The 17,700-nt window shown below is 40.0% G+C and overlaps 1 protein-coding gene across 3 annotated transcripts in view; it reads right to left on the bottom strand.

Moving 5' to 3' along the window:
- MMUT (methylmalonyl-CoA mutase) overlaps nucleotides 1-17,700 on the bottom strand; it is a 33,147-nt gene that overhangs the window by 10,696 nt on the left and 4,751 nt on the right. For all 3 annotated transcript variants that reach the window (XM_073004287.2, XM_073004291.2, XM_020801493.3), the window contains exons 4-8: nucleotides 17,456-17,613; nucleotides 15,461-15,632; nucleotides 7,063-7,311; nucleotides 6,029-6,140; nucleotides 1,837-1,952 (exon numbers count right to left, since the gene is read on the bottom strand). In XM_073004287.2, coding sequence (XP_072860388.2) covers nucleotides 1,837-1,952; nucleotides 6,029-6,140; nucleotides 7,063-7,311; nucleotides 15,461-15,632; nucleotides 17,456-17,613 — 807 coding nt within the window. The remainder of the gene's footprint in view (nucleotides 1-1,836; nucleotides 1,953-6,028; nucleotides 6,141-7,062; nucleotides 7,312-15,460; nucleotides 15,633-17,455; nucleotides 17,614-17,700) is intronic.

Below are 17,700 nucleotides of genomic sequence, written 5' to 3'. Positions count from 1 at the left end.
CCACCCTCCACCCACCCCCCCATGGGACCAGGGGGGGGTAAAATCGCCAGGTTCTGGGAGTGTTTTGAGGCTTGGGAAGCCTCAAAACACTCCCAGAACCTGGCGATTTTGCCAGTGCTGGCCGGTGCGTGGGTGGGAGGAGCGTCGCAAGGATCTGAGTGAGCTCCCAGGACCCTTGCGACGTTCCCCCCACCTGGAAGCTGGCGATTTCGCCAGTGCTGGCCCCGTGGGGGCGTGGGGGAGCCTCGCAAGGGTCCTGGAAGGCTCACCCGGACCCTTGCGACGCTCCCCCCCACGGGGCCAGCAGCGACGAAATTGCTGCATTCACACCATTAGACGCACTGACTTCCCCACCCACATTTTGGAGGGGGGAAAGTGCGTCTTATGGTGCAAAAAATACGGTAATTTGGACAGTTGACAGAAATAAATACCATCCTGCTCATTAGCTCAGTTACTCAGTTTCCAACACTTAAGCTGTTTTTAAAAAATAATCATTGTACATAAGTCAGGGACAGAAGGAGCTATGCATTTTTCATGAGAGGGGCCTTAGCACGGAAGGGAGTAAATAGCAGTATTGAACTGCTATTCATCTCAGACTGCATGAATGTTATGTGAGCACCATATGTTAATATGAGAACCACCTGGAAATAATATCAACAATAATGTGAGAGATGAGTGTGAATGGCAAAGTAGAGGACAATATTTGGAAAACACATTAACTTATTTGAATGCATAGTTAGAGGCATGGAATGTTCTAATATGACTGTATGTCATAATGAGCTCTTTAAAAAAGGGTGGAACAAAAACTGGAACCACATTTTAAACAGCAAATGTGTCTATTCCTCCATCAGCACATTAGGCAGGCTGTAGGTGCTGGACTGGAGTTTGTCAACACACTGTGCAAAGCATAAATGTATCACTGGAGTGCTCTATGTTTCCTAAAATGGCAAAAGACTCAGTACTACTTAAAAAAGACTCAGGAAGGGAAAGGAAGAGCCCAACAAGAACTGGTCTCAAGTCTGCCATTCTTGTTGGCACTCTGCCACAAAGTATAAGAATAGAAGCAAGCTATTCCTGCTCATGAAGGAAAGACTTAAATCCCATGAGTTTAAATTTTTTCCAGCATATGAAAACAAAGAAAGCAGTAGATTACTTCAGTAAGAAAGAGAAGAACCACCATGGTTGGGACTAAGCATATAATGGGAAGTCTCGAATTTAAATTCCAGCAGTGAAGCAGTAAGCTTCTTGACTTCAGTCCTTCCTTCCCTCTGCCAGTCTCCAAAATGAAGATAATACTGCCCTACCTTACATAGCTATTGTACAGAAAATAATGCATAAAAACAATATGACAATTTAACATGCTTTATGTAGCATTTATGGGCAAAATGGGGCCAGTTGGTTGTATGCAGCTGCACAATTCCCTGGACCCCTTCTTTTTGGCTTAAAAAAGCCTGGATGGTCTTCAAACACTTGCTCAAAAAAACTCCTCTCGTGCCAACAGGGTGCTGTAATCTCCAGATATCCAGAGGTTGCCCACCTCTAATTGATGAAGACATATACACTCTCAACACATACCGACTCACCAAAAATGGAAGCCAATAATCTCCTTGTGGAACAGAACTCTCTTCCTCTTTCTTCTCCACATTTTCCTACAGAATCTCCTCTAGACAAGCCCCAATCCACACAGAGAAGATTCTATGGTTGTGCAATATGGAGTGGGAATCACATCTTTTTTTGTTTTACAAAATTTTCCCCAGTATATTCTAAGCATCATTAAATAAACTGCTTGTTAGTTTTATGCAGTTTTAATTGCACAGTGATAAAACCAACACTTACCTTTTTAAGTTTCTCAATCTGTTTGTTGCGGACTGAAGTGTTATCAATTGCCAAGACTTCAACAGTCTCTTCTTTTTCTAACTGGTACTTATTGACTCCAACAATTACTTCTGAACCTGTATATTTTTCAAATATTAAGAATGTAGAAAACATTCCAAAGCTGCTAACTTAAAAAAAACTTGTTTGCTAGTGTTTCTACCATGTAATACGAAGTCTGTATTTTCAAAAAACAAAAAAAGCCCTGCAACTTTTAATTTTTCAAACATAGTAAAGAATCTTGAATTATTTTGGTTCAGTACACCCAACATGTCAAAACTATTCTTTCCCCATACTGGTCAATGTACTATGGGCCATGTTAGACACATCTGTCATAGCTTCCCAATTCTTCTTGGAAAATATTGAGGATATTTAGAAATTTTAAAAAAGCCAATTGAAAGTTTTTATAGATAAAAATGTACTTAAAATACTTTACATTTCGCATACACTAAGGGATGATACAGAAAGTGATTTGGACAGTAATTTTAAAAATACGTCCTGGCCCTTACTTCACTACTCTTGGAGAACCACTGTAAAAGTTAAAGTAATGTGTGATGAAGTTCTGAATGTAATAATTCATGCCTATGTCTCAGCTACTTCAGTAGAAGAAACATGTCTAAGCACATGCAAGAATACAGCCCTGGTAAATCAAATAAATATATAAAGTATTTAATCACAGAATCATAGAATAACTAAGTTGGAAGGGGCCCTGTTCCATTGTTGTATTATTCTGTTAAGAGGTTTTTCCTGATATTCATCTTAAATCTGGCTTCCTGTAGCTTGAGCCCATTATTATGTGGTCCTGCACTTTGGGATGATTGAGAACAAATCCTCTCCCTCCTTTGTATGGATACCTTTCAAGTATTTGAAAAGTCCTATCATATCTCCCTCCTTCATGGATTGCTGCCTTGTCGTGGCGAAGGGGCTTGAGTAACTCAGAGAAGCTATGGGCTATGCCGTGCAGGGACACCCAAGACGGACAGGTCATAGTGGAAAGTTCTGACTAAACGCAATCCACCTGGAGTAGGAAATGGCAAGCCACTCCAGTATCTTTGCCAGGAACGCCCCATGATCAGAAACAAAAGGCTAAAAGATATGACGCTGGAAGATGGGCCCCTCAGGTCGGAAGGCATCCAACATGCTACTGAGGAAGAGTGGAGGACAAGTACAAGTAGCTCCAGAGCTAATGAAGTGGTTGGGCCAAAGCCGAAAGGACGCTCAGCTGTGGACGTGCCCGGAAGTGAAAGGAAAGTCCAATGCTGTAAAGAAAAATACTGCATAGGAACCTGGAATGTAAGATCTATGAACCTTGGGAAGCTGGAGGTGGTCAAACAGGAGATGGCAAGAATAAACATCGACATCCTGGGCATCAGTGAACTAAAATGGACAGGAATGGGCGAATTCAGCTCAGATGATTATCATATCTACTACTGTGGGCAAGAATCCCGTAGAAGGAATGGAGTAGCTCTCATAGTCAACAAAAGAGTGGGAAAAGCTGTAATGGGATACAATCTCAAAAATGATAGAATGATGTCAATACGAATCCAAGGCAGACCATTCAACATCACAATAATACAAGTTTATGCACCAACCAGCATTGCTGAGGAGACTGAAATTGAACAATTCTATGAAGATTTACAACACCTTCTAGAACTGACACCAAAGAAAGATGTTCTTCTCATTCTAGGGGACTGGAATGCTAAAGTAGGGAGCCAAGAGATAAAAGGAACAACAGGGAAGTTTGGCCTTGGAGTTCAGAACGAAGCAGGACAAAGGCTAATAGAGTTTTGTCAAGAGAATAAGCTGGTCATCACAAACCCTCTTTTCCAACAACACAAGAGGCGACTCTATACATGGAAATCACCAGATGGGCAATATCTAAATCAGATTGATTATATTCTCTGCAGCCAAAGATGGAGAAGCTCTATACAGTCAGCAAAAACAAGACCTGGAGCTGACTGCAGTTCTGATCATCAGCTTCTCATAGCAAAATTCAAGCTTAGACTGAAGAGAGTAGGAAAAACCACTGGGCCACTCAGGTATAATCTAAACCAAATCCCTTATGAATACACAGTGGAAGTAAAGAACAGATTTAAGGAACTAGATTTGGTGGACAGAGTGCCTGAAGAACTTTGGATAGAGGCCCGTAACATTGTCCAGGAGGCAGCAATGAAAACCATCCCAAAGAAAAGGAAATGCAAGAAAGCAAAGTGGCTGTCCAACGAGGCCTTAGAAATAGCAGAGAGGAGAAGGGAAGCAAAATGCAAGGGAGATAGGGAAAGTTACAGAAAATTGAATGCAGACTTCCAAAGAATAGCAAGGAGAGACAAGAGGGCCTTCTTAAATGAACAATGCAAAGAAATAGAGGAAGATAACAGAAAAGGAAAGACCAGAGATCTGTTCAGGAAAATTGGAGATATTAGAGGAACATTTTGCGCAAAGATGAACATGATAAAAGACAAAAATGGGAGGGACCTAACAGAAGCAGAAGACGTCAAGAAGAGGTGGCAAGAGTACACAGAGGAATTATATCAGAAAGATTTGGATATCCCGGACAACCCAGACAATGTAGTTGCTGACCTTGGGCCAGACATCCTGGAGAGCGAAGTCAAGTGGGCCTTAGAAAGCCTGGCTAACAACAAGGCCAGTGGAGGTGATGGCATTCCAGTTGAACTATTTAAAATCTTGAAAGATGATGCTGTTAAGGTGCTACATTCAATATGCCAGCAAGTTTGGAAAACTCAACAGTGGCCAGAGGATTGGAAAAGATCAGTCTACATCCCAATCCCAAAGAAAGGCAGTGCCAAACAATGCTCCAACTACCGTACAATTGCACTCATTTCGCACGCTAGCAAGGTTATGCTCAAAATCCTGCAAGGTAGGCTTCAGCAGTATGTGGACCGAGAACTCCCAGAAGTACAAGCTGGATTCCGAAGAGGCAGAGGAACTCGAGACCAAATTGCTAACGTGTGCTGGATTATGGAGAAAGCCAGAGAGTTCCAGAAAAACATCTACTTCTGCTTCATTGACTATGCGAAAGCCTTTGACTGTGTGGACCACAGCAAACTATGGCAAGTTCTTAAAGAAATGGGAGTGCGTGACCACTTTATCTGTCTCCTGAGAAACCTATATGTGGGACAGGAAGCAACAGTTAGAACTGGTCATGGAACAACTGAGTGGCTCAAAATTGGGAAAGGAGTACGGCAAGGCTGTATATTGTCCCCCAGCTTATTTAACTTATATGCAGAATACATCATGCGGAAGGCTGGACTGGAAGAAACCCAAGCCGGAATTAAGATTGCCGGAAGAAATATCAACAACCTCTGATATGCAGATGATACCACTCTGATGGCAGATATTGAGGAGGAATTAAAGAACCTTGTAATGAGAGTGAAAGAGGAGAGTGCAAAAAATGGTCTGAAACTCAACATCAAAAAAACTAAGATCATGGCCACTGGTCCCATCACCTCCTGGGAAATAGAAGGGGAAGATATGGAGGCAGTGTCAAATTTTATCTTCCTGGGCTCCATGATCACTGCAGATGGAGACAGCAGCCCTGAAATTAAAAGACGCCTTCTTCTTGGGAGGAAAGCGATGACAAATCTTGACAGCATCTTGAAAAGCAGAGACATCACCTTGCCAACAAAAGTCCGAATAGTCAAAGCTATGGTTTTTCCTGTCGTGATGTATGGAAGTGAGAGCTGGACCATAAAGAAAGCAGACCGCCGAAGAATTGATGCCTTTGAATTGTGGTGCTGGAGGAGGCTCTTGAGAATCCCCTGGACTGCAAGGAGAACAAACCTATCAGTTCTAAAGGAAATCAACCCTGAGTGCTCACTGGAAGGACAGATCCTGAAGCTGAGGCTCCAGTACTTTGGCCATCTCATGAGAAGAGAAGAGTCCTTGGAAAAAACCTTGATGTTAGGAAGGTGTGATGGCAAGAGGAGAAGGGGACGACCGAGGATGAGATGGCTGGACAGTGTCTGCGAAGCAACCAACATGAACCTGACACAACTCCGGGAGGCAGTAGAAGACAGGAGGGCCTGGCGTGCTCTGGTCCATGGGGTCACGAAGAGTCGGACACGACTAAACGACTAAACACACATCATATCTCCTCTCAGTCTTCTTAAATGTTGCAATCATTCACTTTCCTTACCAGAATCAATCCGGGCTTGTCTTCGGGCAGCACACTCTTCAATTCGAAGTTTTGGTATTCCTTCAGCTACAGCTCTGGCCATTCCACCCATTTCCTCAATCTCATTAATGAGCTAACAGACAATAAAATTTGAATATTGTTAATCACTAAAAATATATGCCTGCTGTCCAATAATAAAGCATTTAATTAGTAGAAAACTATCTTGTTCCACCAGCTGAAAACCAACTTGTTTCCGAAGAGACGGATGAGAAATTTCTATGTAAGCAACTATTTAAGAGATTATGCCTCTTCCAAACTTTAGAACTTTAGCAGAGGAACCAAGCTACGTACACCACTGCCCACAACAGCTATCTAACATTGGCTCAAGGTCTGATTTAGAGTTGGTGCAAAAGTAACTTCCTTCCAATGCATTAAGTGCTTATAAATAACATGCTTCCTTAGGTACAAGTCCAAAAAGCCCCAGGCACAGCACATTGCTATACATTTTGTATTTAAATACTATGCATTTAAGTGATTTCTGAAGCAGACTGATACAAGAAAAAAAACTGTATTTGATGTCTACATTAATCTTTAAATCTTGTAAAGCTTCACACTTCCAAAGTGCGCTTCATTAAAATATAAATGGCGTTTCTAAAAACCAAATTTAGAAAGCAATTTCTCTATTAATCTGTGGAAAGAATTTGCTTCTGGCTATCCAGGAAGAGAAAACCTTTTGTAAACCAGAAAACATCTGGTTCATTTCTGCTGGGCAAATGATGTACCATAAATTATTTAACATGCAAACCTATGAGCAAGCATGCTAGTATTTTTTTTTTTTTAAAAAACAACACTTAATTACAAGAGTGCATAAAGTCATTAATATACTGGTTCAAGGTAGAAAATCTGGGGAAGTGGGCTTGAGGCACAAAAGATCACATTAAAATATAGCAGTTACTTTTTAAGGTGCCACACTTCTACTCTTGTTTTTTTTTTTCCAGTTTTTCATCTGATTTACTGGTCCGTTGTTCCTGACTTCTCTTGGCTGGGCAACTGACCTTTAAAGCAGCTTCAAAGACATCATTGGTGAGACATTCCATCATAAAGGAGCCACCCCAGGGATCTGCCACTTTAGGAATGCCAGACTCTTCCTGTATTATAATCTGGGTATTCCTGGCAATCCGAGCACTTTTCACAGTTGGCAAGCCCAAAGCTTCATCAAATGAATTGGTATGCAAGGACTGGGTACCTCCGAACACTGCAGCCATTGCCTCAATTGTAGTGCGGATGATATTATTATAAGGATCCTAAACAAACAAAGAAAATCAAAAACATTTATAAGGATTAGAAGAGAAATGCATCACATATTGTTTTAATAGGAGACCAGTTTACCAAGTCCAGTGATTACTACACTAGACTTGGGTATCTGTTATATCCACAAAATCCAACAGATATGTCCAAATTGGCAGAGTGATGCCTACTATACCCAGAGGAAAGTGAACTGTTAACATTGGATTGGATCCACATTTAGTCTCTGCCAGTGAGATCATGCCCTCAGTACTGTTCTGATCAGATGCTCTCACTGGTGGAAAGACAATTACCGACAATCTTCCACTCATCTGCACCCACTTGTGCCCTCAAAAATTTGGTGTTATGGTTTATAGGGCTTTCCAAACCAGTATTTAGAAGGCTCAAGAGGCTGGGGAAGCAGGAAATCAGCAAAAGTCCTGTCCTGCCTGCAGCAGAAGAGAAGGAGCAAAGAAGAGTGAAGGAACAGCTGTGGGGAACTCATTCAGACCATCCTGATACAGTGATACTCTTAATAATTATACACCCAACCCTTCACTATACTCTTTTTGTTTTGTTTCTTGCTCTATTTTATTTATTGTCTTCTCACTGTATCAGTTGCTGTTGACTGTGAATTATTGTTTTATATTTTATACTTGTAAACCGCCCAGAGTGGTTTGGGTAGCCAGATGGACACTATAACAATTGAATAAAATTAAATCGAATTTCCTATTCTTGCCAGAGGGGGAAAGACCCATACAATTTTACTTGCCACAGAGGCAAGGAGAAAGACTACTCTGTATTCATTCACTAATCTAAGGAACAAGAGTCTGCATAAAATTCCTACTGATGCAGGAACACCAGCAAAGGATCACAACTGAGGACAAAAACTGCATTAAGCGACACAAGTGGTGCATCACTCAGCAATCTGTTTTTGTCGTGAAGAACTGATAGCCCTCCTCTGCCATTTGCCTCCCCGAACTTCCTTTGCAGGCCTTGTTTTTGGAAATGTGCAAGACTAGTGAGAGGGTTTGTCTCTCTTCTTAAATTCCTATGAGCTGCTTTGTGAGACAATGGCAGTTGGGGTGGAGGATTAGGATTTGCAACAGCCTTAATCTAAATTACAACAATCATACACACAAAAGTTTCTCCTACATCCTGATTGGCTCCGCGGAGGTTGGAGTAAGCAAACAACTGTGGAAGAGAAGGGTTTAAACAGCAAACATGCTTGTGCATAACTGCAATAAAAGACTACAACAGAGTAATTGCTCAGCAGAATTAATACCTTCTGGTAAGGATAACTGCATTTCCTGTCAGAACCTTGAGAACATACTCTGAGCTGCAGAGTGCCTGAACTTCCTTAATTTGTAAAAATTTGTAATCATACATCTAAATACCTTAATGTTAAATCATATGTATATTAAATATTTTTAAAAGACAAAGCAGCATCATAAAACCATAGAAAAAATGGAGTTGGGAGGGGCCTATAAAGTTATCAGGTCCAAGCTTCTGCTCAATACATGGGTGGCTGTCTAAATTCTAAATAGATTCCACAGCCATACTGCTCTAACAGTTAGGAAACTGGTTTTTTAAAATATTCAACTGAAATCTGGCTCCCTGTAACTTAACCATTATTATGTGTCCTTCCTTTTCTCCTGCCCTGGTGATCCTTTGCTCTAGTCTGGTGCTCCTGCCCTTCACCCAACTACATTGACCCAAGTAGTCTTCTTTTTCTATGCATATTTTGTGATGAGATGGGTTTTTGAGTTAAAATCTTTTAAAGGCATATGGGTTTTGTAATTAAGAAATAAGCCAGAGAGGTTCCATCTTGTTTCTTTGTATAAAGTATCTTTGCTATGCTGACAAGTGTATTCCAGGCGAGCCGAGAGAATGTTATTCTGAGAGCCTGAGAAAGGACTCTGTGTGATTAGATAGATGGGAATTGTTGTGACTCTTTGATAAACCACCGTAACCCAAATAACATCTGCTGCGTATGGGAAGGAAGTCATGTGATGTAACAGGACTGTTTGCCTAGTAACGAGCTCTGATTGGATGACATCGTGGGAAGGTGCATTAAGCCCTTGCCATTTACTCTTGAAAAAGGAACTTTTTGCCTATGGACTTTGTCTTTCCAAGACCGACCTTTCAGTCATTCGTGACCTACTCTTCAGCCATTTGGGACTGGTGGCCTACCTACATGGACTATTTTCTATGGACTGTTCTATGGAATACTCTTTATGGACTTCTTTTCTTGGAATACTCCATATGGACTATGCTCTTGTAATTTTGTAAGGACTATGGCATATTTACTGGATTTTTCTCTTCTAAGGACTATGGGACATATAAGGGATTTTTACTTTTGTTTAGGGGTTTTTATTCTATAGTATCACTGAGGACTATAGCCTTTTAAAGACCTACATGGATTATCTTGTTTTTACTAATGATTTCTTGTTCTGGAACTGTTTTGATTCTTTTTAATGTCTTTTTGTATTTTTTATAAGGTTTTTGAACTCTTTTATATTTTTCATGTTTTCTTTACCTCACTACATCTTTGTAACTAAACAGCACAATGCTAGATTATTTGTTTTGTTTTAATTTAGCTTAGTAACATGCTTTTTCTTTAATAAAATAAAGATTATAAAACTCATTTGGTTTCCTGAACAGTACACTTGTCATAGGGTCATCTGAGAGTGCTGCCTCGGCCTAGCTTACTTAGAATCCTGTCAGTGATGCAAGTTAAGTCTAAGGACTACAAAGCCCACTTGACCTTTTCACAATAATATCTGAGAGTACCAGGGTGTTCTTATGTGGGCAGACCTGTGAGAAGGAGTGTTGTATTATGGCTAGCTGAATTTGGACTCTTCAGCCCATTTTAGCATGTGCAAACTCCTGATTGCTCTCTGTCCAAGCTTACACGTGTGTTTTCGAACCCGTGTTTGCGACATGGTGGCAGCTGCGCGATGGACCACGTGCTGGGTTTTGTAGTACCTCAGGATGACCAATTTTTGTTCTATCTGGCAGCTTGAGTGACTCTGATCCACAAGCTAAGTTTTGATTGCAGTGGGACACTGAGGCTTCAAGGAGCTAGGTGCTTCCCTGGGTGTAAACAGTAGCTTCCTAGGAAACGCTGTTTGCCGGCAGTTAGATCTAAAGGCTGTGGTGAGAGGTGTTAAATCTTCAGGCTGTGGTAATGTGTGTTAGAATCTGGGGTGCTCTTTTAAGAAAGAGATTCCCAGTGGGACAAGCAAACTGTTAGGAAACAATTGGATTTAATCAGTAGGCATGTGCAGGTTGTTACAACGTTGTAGTGAAGTAATTCCAAGATGCATGTCCTTTATTTTTGGAGTGCTTGCACCCAAGTTGAGCAGGTCATTTCACAATCTTAGGACTGCATAAATGACTCTGACTACCTTGTTCTGGAACTTGCATCCAGGTTTTTTGTTTTTGTTTTTGGCCTAAGTGTACTCCTATAATCTTAGGATTTGCCGGAGCACCTGGCCGTGTTCCAGCCTAGCTCTGGGTCTCCCACTACGATCTTAGGATCTGTCAGGAGTACCTAGTTGCATCTGGCTTGGCCTAGAGTCATGCCCTATGATCTCAGCATCTGTCGGGATGACCTGATCTTAGAGGTATCTATCTGCACCCAGTTCAGTCATTAATCATCTCTGTAACTTTAGGGTTCACAGAGTGATCACAGTTTTTCTTTTCTCTTCCTTTTGGATTTTTCAGTATTTTGGTTTGGCAGCTGTCTGTCTTCTCACAGATCTTAGGGTCACAGAGTGACAGCAGTTGGTCAGGGTGCAGAGGAGATTTTTAAATTTTTTCTCTCCTTTTTGTTTGTTTTTGCTGACCTAGCCTAGGCTAGATTGCCAGCAGAAGATGGAGGAGCAAAACCAGTCGAAAACCGTGGATATACTCTTGGAAGTGGCTTCGGGATTTTTCGAGCAAGCCAAGCAGAAAATTAGGGACAGAGATTGCCTGATACGGGAGCTTTACCAGGAAAACATCCTTTTAAAACGTTTTCTTAGCACAGAACCTGGCTTGATGCAAAGGTTTTTCCAAGCTCAGCAGGGTTCCTTAGGGGATTACTGCAACGAGACGCTCCAAACAATTGGGAGCGATCCTGAGATGCAAGATGCTGGTGTGGAAAGAGTTAACGAGGCCCAGTGGAATTCTAAGGAGCATTCCAGAGAAGACAGTGATTCATCGCCCGTCCAAACAGAGGATTCACAGGCCCTGGAGCCGCGCGCAGAGAAAGGAATGCAGGAGAAAGTTCGCCGAGAAGGGAACTTGAGGGAAATAGCATCGGACGACCCAAGGGAAAACTGCAGTGCTCCAGATAACTGCAGTGCATTGGAATTCAGCTCAGCACCAACCTCAGCTCTTTTCCAGAGCACAGGACAGGTGAGAAGTTCTGAAATAATTCGGGATGATGAAATAGAGACTCAGCTTAATTCTTCACTAGGACTTGTGTCAGCAGATTTTGATGCATGTCAGATCTCAAACAACCCCCTTTCTCTCAGCCCAGAGAGAACAGTGAAATTAGATACTGTGAAGTTGGAGGGCCTTCCTTGGTCTTCCTGGCAGCTTTGCAGGGAGGCAATGCTCCATAAGGGGGAACTAATTAGGACAGGAGAGAACACATCAAAGCAGACCGAAGGAGATAAAGTACCTTTACCAGAGACGTTGAGTAATGTTACAGGAGGAGTTATTTGTACAGAGACCTTGCAGCATGAACTTTCACATTGTTTCAGTAGTACAAGTGAATATGGGACTGATCCTGTAAACTTGCTTAAAGATACAAGGCTGCATTTGAACCTGTCAGATTGTGAGACTGTTTCTAACACAACCAATGAAGGGGGAAGCGCTAACTTTTTGGGATTACAAAGTACTGATGTTTCTTCAGAGACTGAAATCCTATCTGGAAACTTTGGCCCAGTACCACAGTTAATCTTCTCAGAAAGATCTTTAGAGAGAAAAGCAGAGGCTTGGGACCATACTTATTTTCAACAGCCTATTTTCCAAGGAAGTGGTAAGAATGCTGATACTGTTTCTGAGGCTATGCAGAGTACTTCCGAGGGGACTTTGACGCAACAGCGGCCTCTTGTGACCAAACCTGATAGCACAGCTAATTCAGCAATACAGGTATTCGGGGGTGAAGGCATTGATCAATTTGGCCCAGGACAGATATTGGAGTCTGTGTTAGCTAATCCTAAAGTGGAATTGGATTTTAGCCAGTTAAATAAGTTCCCGGAGACTGAAACAATCCTTACAATCAATGTTGAGACGTTGGTAGAAATTGTTGCAAACACTGAATACATTTCTGTAATTGGAATAAAAGGAGGGCTTTATCAGATTTTAATTAAAGAGGAACATCGCCCTTATACATCATTTACTTGCCCTCAGGGAATTTACCAACTCAGAAAACTAGCACCTGGAATGGAAAATACCTATGTTACTTTTCAGAAATTGGTTGATGAATTGTTTGGTGATTTATATTACGTGATTGGCTATGTAGACAACCTTGTAATTTACAGCCCTGATCCAATACAAGCAGACCAAAATGCTTTGACATTCTTAGAGAAGCAGAGACATCGAAGCCCAAGATTAATGCAGTGGTATTTCAGATTGCAAAAATATAATTTTGATGTTGAACATCTACCAGGAAAGGACGCTTTAATTCCCCACTGCTTATCTCGAATGTTTAGTGCAGATGCAAGGGGAGAAAATGGCTAGAATTGATAAAGCTCTGATGTTTAATTTTCTTGGTATTCTGTATGACAATGTTCCTGAGCATACATAGAGTGTTTTATCCATTATTACTTCATATCAGTATATTGGTTTGTCAAGTTATTATGATGTTAAACCTTGTTTCACTATTTTACTGTTTGATGACTAGAGTATTATCTGAGCATATGCAGAGTAATGTATTTGATTAAGTATACTAACATGTTTGTTCTTCTGTTTTTCAGACTAGTAGAAGTGTCTAAGGTCAATTTCTCTCATGTATGGTAAATACTGTAATTATAATAGTTCTCATGTATCAATTGTTTTGCTATTTTAGAATCATATTTGAAATGTATTACTTTATGTTCAAGTTAATATTTTTCTCTATTTTGTTCCTGCTTAATTATGACATCTCATCTTATTCAGTTATCAAAATTAAAACTTAAATTGTTTGAGAATTTTGTTAATCTTCCGGGGGCTTGTGATGAGATGGGTTTTTGAGTTAAAATCTTTTAAAGGCATATGGGTTTTGTAATTAAGAAATAAGCCAGAGAGGTTCCATCTTGTTTCTTTGTATAAAGTATCTTTGCTATGCTGACAAGTGTATTCCAGGCGAGCCGAGAGAATGTTATTCTGAGAGCCTGAGAAAGGACTCTGTGTGATTAGATAGATGGGAATTGTGACTCTTTGAGAAACCACCGTAACCCAAATAACATCTGCTGCGTATGGGAAGGAAGTCATGTGATGTAACAGGACTGTTTGCCTAGTAACGAGCTCTGATTGGATGACATCGTGGGAAGGTGCATTAAGCCCTTGCCAGTTACTCTTGAAAAAGGAACTTTTTGCCTATGGACTTTGTCTTTCCAAGACCGACCTTTCAGTCATTCGTGACCTACTCTTCAGCCATTTGGGAGTGGTGGCCTACCTACATGGACTATTTTCTATGGACTGTTCTATGGAATATTCTTTATGGACTTCTTTTCTTGGAATACTCCATATGGACTATGCTCTTGTAATTTTGTAAGGACTATGGTATATTTACTGGATTTTTCTCTTCTAAGGACTATGGGACATATAAGGGATTTTTACTTTTGTTTAGGGGTTTTTATTCTATAGTATCACTGAGGACTATAGCCTTTTTAAGACCTACATGGATTATCTTGTTTTTACTAATGATTTCTTGTTCTGGAACTGTTTTGATTCTTTTTAATGTCTTTTTGTATTTTTTATAAGGTTTTTGAACTCTTTTATATTTTTCATGTTTTCTTTACCTCACTACATCTTTGTAACTAAACAGCACAATGCTAGATTATTTGTTTTGTTTTAATTTAGCTTAGTAACATGCTTTTTCTTTAATAAAATAAAGATTATAAAACTCATTTGGTTTCCTGAACAGTACACTTGTCATAGGGTCATCTGAGAGTGCTGCCTCGGCCTAGCTTACTTAGAGTCCTGTCAGTGATGCAAGTTAAGTCTAAGGACTACAAAGCCCACTTGACCTTTTCACAATAATATCTGAGAGTACCAGGGTGTTCTTATGTGGGCAGACCTGTGAGAAGGAGTGTTGTATTATGGCTAGCTGAATTTGGACTCTTCAGCCCATTTTAGCATGTGCAAACTCCTGATTGCTCTCTGTCCAAGCTTACACGTGTGTTTTCGAACCCGTATTTGCTTACTCTAATGCTCTTTAAATTCCACAGAGGAACCACACACACATTCTATTTTCTCTACCTTCACCCACCTTTCCTTTATTCCTTCTCTGTCCCTCTTCATTAATTTTTTTTCTTACTGGTCTTCCTCTCCCTCCACCAGGTGCTCACTCAGTGTTTTATTCTGCTTGATCTACTCCCTCCCCTTAAGAGCAAGGAGGTTCAGTTAATCGACTTCTTAGGGGTGAGGATTTTATTACTGATTTTGCTATCATGCTTTTGGTCCACAGGGACCCTTTGGATATGTAATTATGCGACACCTCACTGCTCTTTTCTCTAGGAAGTATACCATCTCATGACTGAAGAAGGCACTGTCAAATAACAGATATTTAAATTGAAGTTAACCAATCCAAATAACCCTAAAGTGCACATCCTCAGTGTTTTCTTAGTAGGCATGTGAAGTTTCAATTGTTTAAGTGCCATGGTTTTGCAAATGTAAAAGAAACGGATAGAAAGACACAAACAACTCTTCTGAATAAAAGATACATATTAAAGTAACTGAACTGTAAGAAATTTGAACAAATCAATAGCATTAAACACTTACAGAGAAGTTAACATCTTGAGCATTATTATTGTTCATCTATCCATTTGTACACTTCTTTTGTAATTTAGACATACATAAAAACCAGAATTTGTAGAGGTTCCCTCTTTATTGCATGGGAAAATAATGGAATAATGTTGGAAATATTAGAAAAGAAAACTAGTAATCATGTGCCACAATATTTACACTGACCTGTTCAGTCAATGACCATCCAGAAGTTTGACAATGAGCTCTAAGGAGAAGTGATTTGGTGTCCTTTGGCTGAAACATTTTTTCTACTAAGTGAGCCCAGAGGCGCCTTCCAGCTCTTAGCTTAGCTATTTCCATGTAAAAGTTCATACCAATTCCCCAGAAGAAAGACAGTCTGCAACAAGAGAACACATAGTGTTGTCCACGATGAATAAATACATGTCATGCGGATCATGAAGTGGACAAAAAGGCAACACTTTTGAATCCAAAGTAGAAAGAAGAACTCCCCTGGTTGCCTTTGGATTGATGAAGGTCAACTGATTTCCTCTAAAAGGTCTAAGAGCCACTGCTTATAGTCTTTTCCATATTTTTCATACCCACTGACTGTCATATTCATCAAAAGGATGGAAATTAGTCATCTAAAATTGTATAAAAGGCACCAGATGAATTTTTTGATTACAACTACAATTATCTGAACTGTTCCATAGCCTCATAGCATGCACTAACAAATGCCATTATGTCATGAAGAAAAGAAGAAAGCTAGAAACACATCCACTTCTAAACAGTTACACAGAGTCCAAAGCATTTACTTCTGTCAAAGCCTACAACCTTGTTATTAAAGAACAGAACAGAAATCACATTGGACATATTGCCAGCCTGTAGCTTTTCAGACAGCTGCCACTCAACTCAAACAACCTTCATAGAAATCATAGAAAAGTGAAGTTGGAAGGGGCTTTCAAGGCCATCAAGTTTTTCTCGGATGCCTTATTCTGTCTGTGCCACCTTAAACTGTCACAGTGGGACTTGATTTTTTCACTGTGAAAGCAGGCTTCAAATTTCAAAGTAACTGAACCATCAACTGCTGCTTTAATTACTTTACCTTCAACCCTGCAAAAAATACATAAAATCCCGTGCTGGATCAGAAAGAAGTCCTAGATTCAACTCCAGCATCTTGCTTCTTACAGTATTCAAACTGATGTTTCCAGAAATTCCATACAGAGGAAATGAAGCCCCGTTCCTCCAATTTCTGTATAACATCTGCAATCAAGTTACTTTTGACTTATAGTGACCATATGAATTAGCAGCTCCCAAAAGACCCTTTCATTAACAGCCCTTAGAGTCTTGCAGTTAACATTGCTCAGGTCTTACAGTGAAAGTTAAGGCTTGATTTCATCTGGAAACCACTTATTTGTCTTTTTGAAGGCCCACAGTATCTGTAAAACTCTTCTCCAATATGACATTTCAAATAATTTTTTTTCTTCCTGTCAACTTTCTTCCTATTTCAATGTTCACAACCATTCGTAGTACTAAGGAACACCATGGAAGAATTTTGACCTTCAATGATCCTGCAAGGAATCCTGACGGTACTGCTCTCAACATCTCTGACACATTCAAACCCTCTCACCATGTTACTGTGTACCTCCAGAAAAGGCACACAATACTCCTCAATATTTGGCACACCATAATATACTTCCACAGAATAAGGCAGTCTAGTATTGCTATCATAGGCAAAAGCCAGTGAAACACCTTTCTTCTATTAATTTGTCAAACTTCCTTTTAATTCCCTCTAAGCTAGCATCCATCAACAAATGTTATAGAAGCAATTGCAGTTTTAATTATGTATTGCGTTAAAATGCACAGTGATGACCAGAAGTGCAGGAAAGGCAATAAAAATACAGCAATCGTTTGGCATGTTAATTCCATTTTCTTAATCTAGATCACTTTTTAAAAATAGCTACACTTCAAAATTCCATTTCATATGTAGGAAAGCCAACAAGTATCTTATTAAGGCTGTAGCTCCCTTGGGCCGTTTCTGGCACTTCTGTACGTCCTCACTGCATTATCCAACACATTACTTCCATAGAAATTATGAAACCAAATTGCTTTGTACAATTTGGTTTTATATCATACAACACCTCACTTTCAAAGATGTATTTCCATCTTGAAATTTCAAAATTAAAAACCAGAATTCTTTTCCAAAAAATAGAATTAATTTACCTTGGAGCAAATTCATCAATGGTGAGACCAGCCTGAAGCCCAGTTCTGCAGTACTCTAAGCCATCAGCTATAGTATAAGCTAATTCCAAAATGGCATCTGCTCCAGCCTCCTGCATATGGTATCCACTGATAGAAATGGAATTAAATTTGGGCATGTGCTACAAGAAAAATGTAAATATACTTGAATGCTAAATATATGTGAATAAAACACTTAGATCAAGAACAATAAACAAGTACTTGTTAGA

Source organism: Pogona vitticeps, chromosome 1, assembly GCF_051106095.1.
Source record: "Pogona vitticeps strain Pit_001003342236 chromosome 1, PviZW2.1, whole genome shotgun sequence".
NCBI lineage: Eukaryota > Metazoa > Chordata > Lepidosauria > Squamata > Agamidae > Pogona > Pogona vitticeps.
Note: the sequence above shows the minus strand (reverse complement) of the source record. Positions and strands in the feature narration are given on the sequence as shown.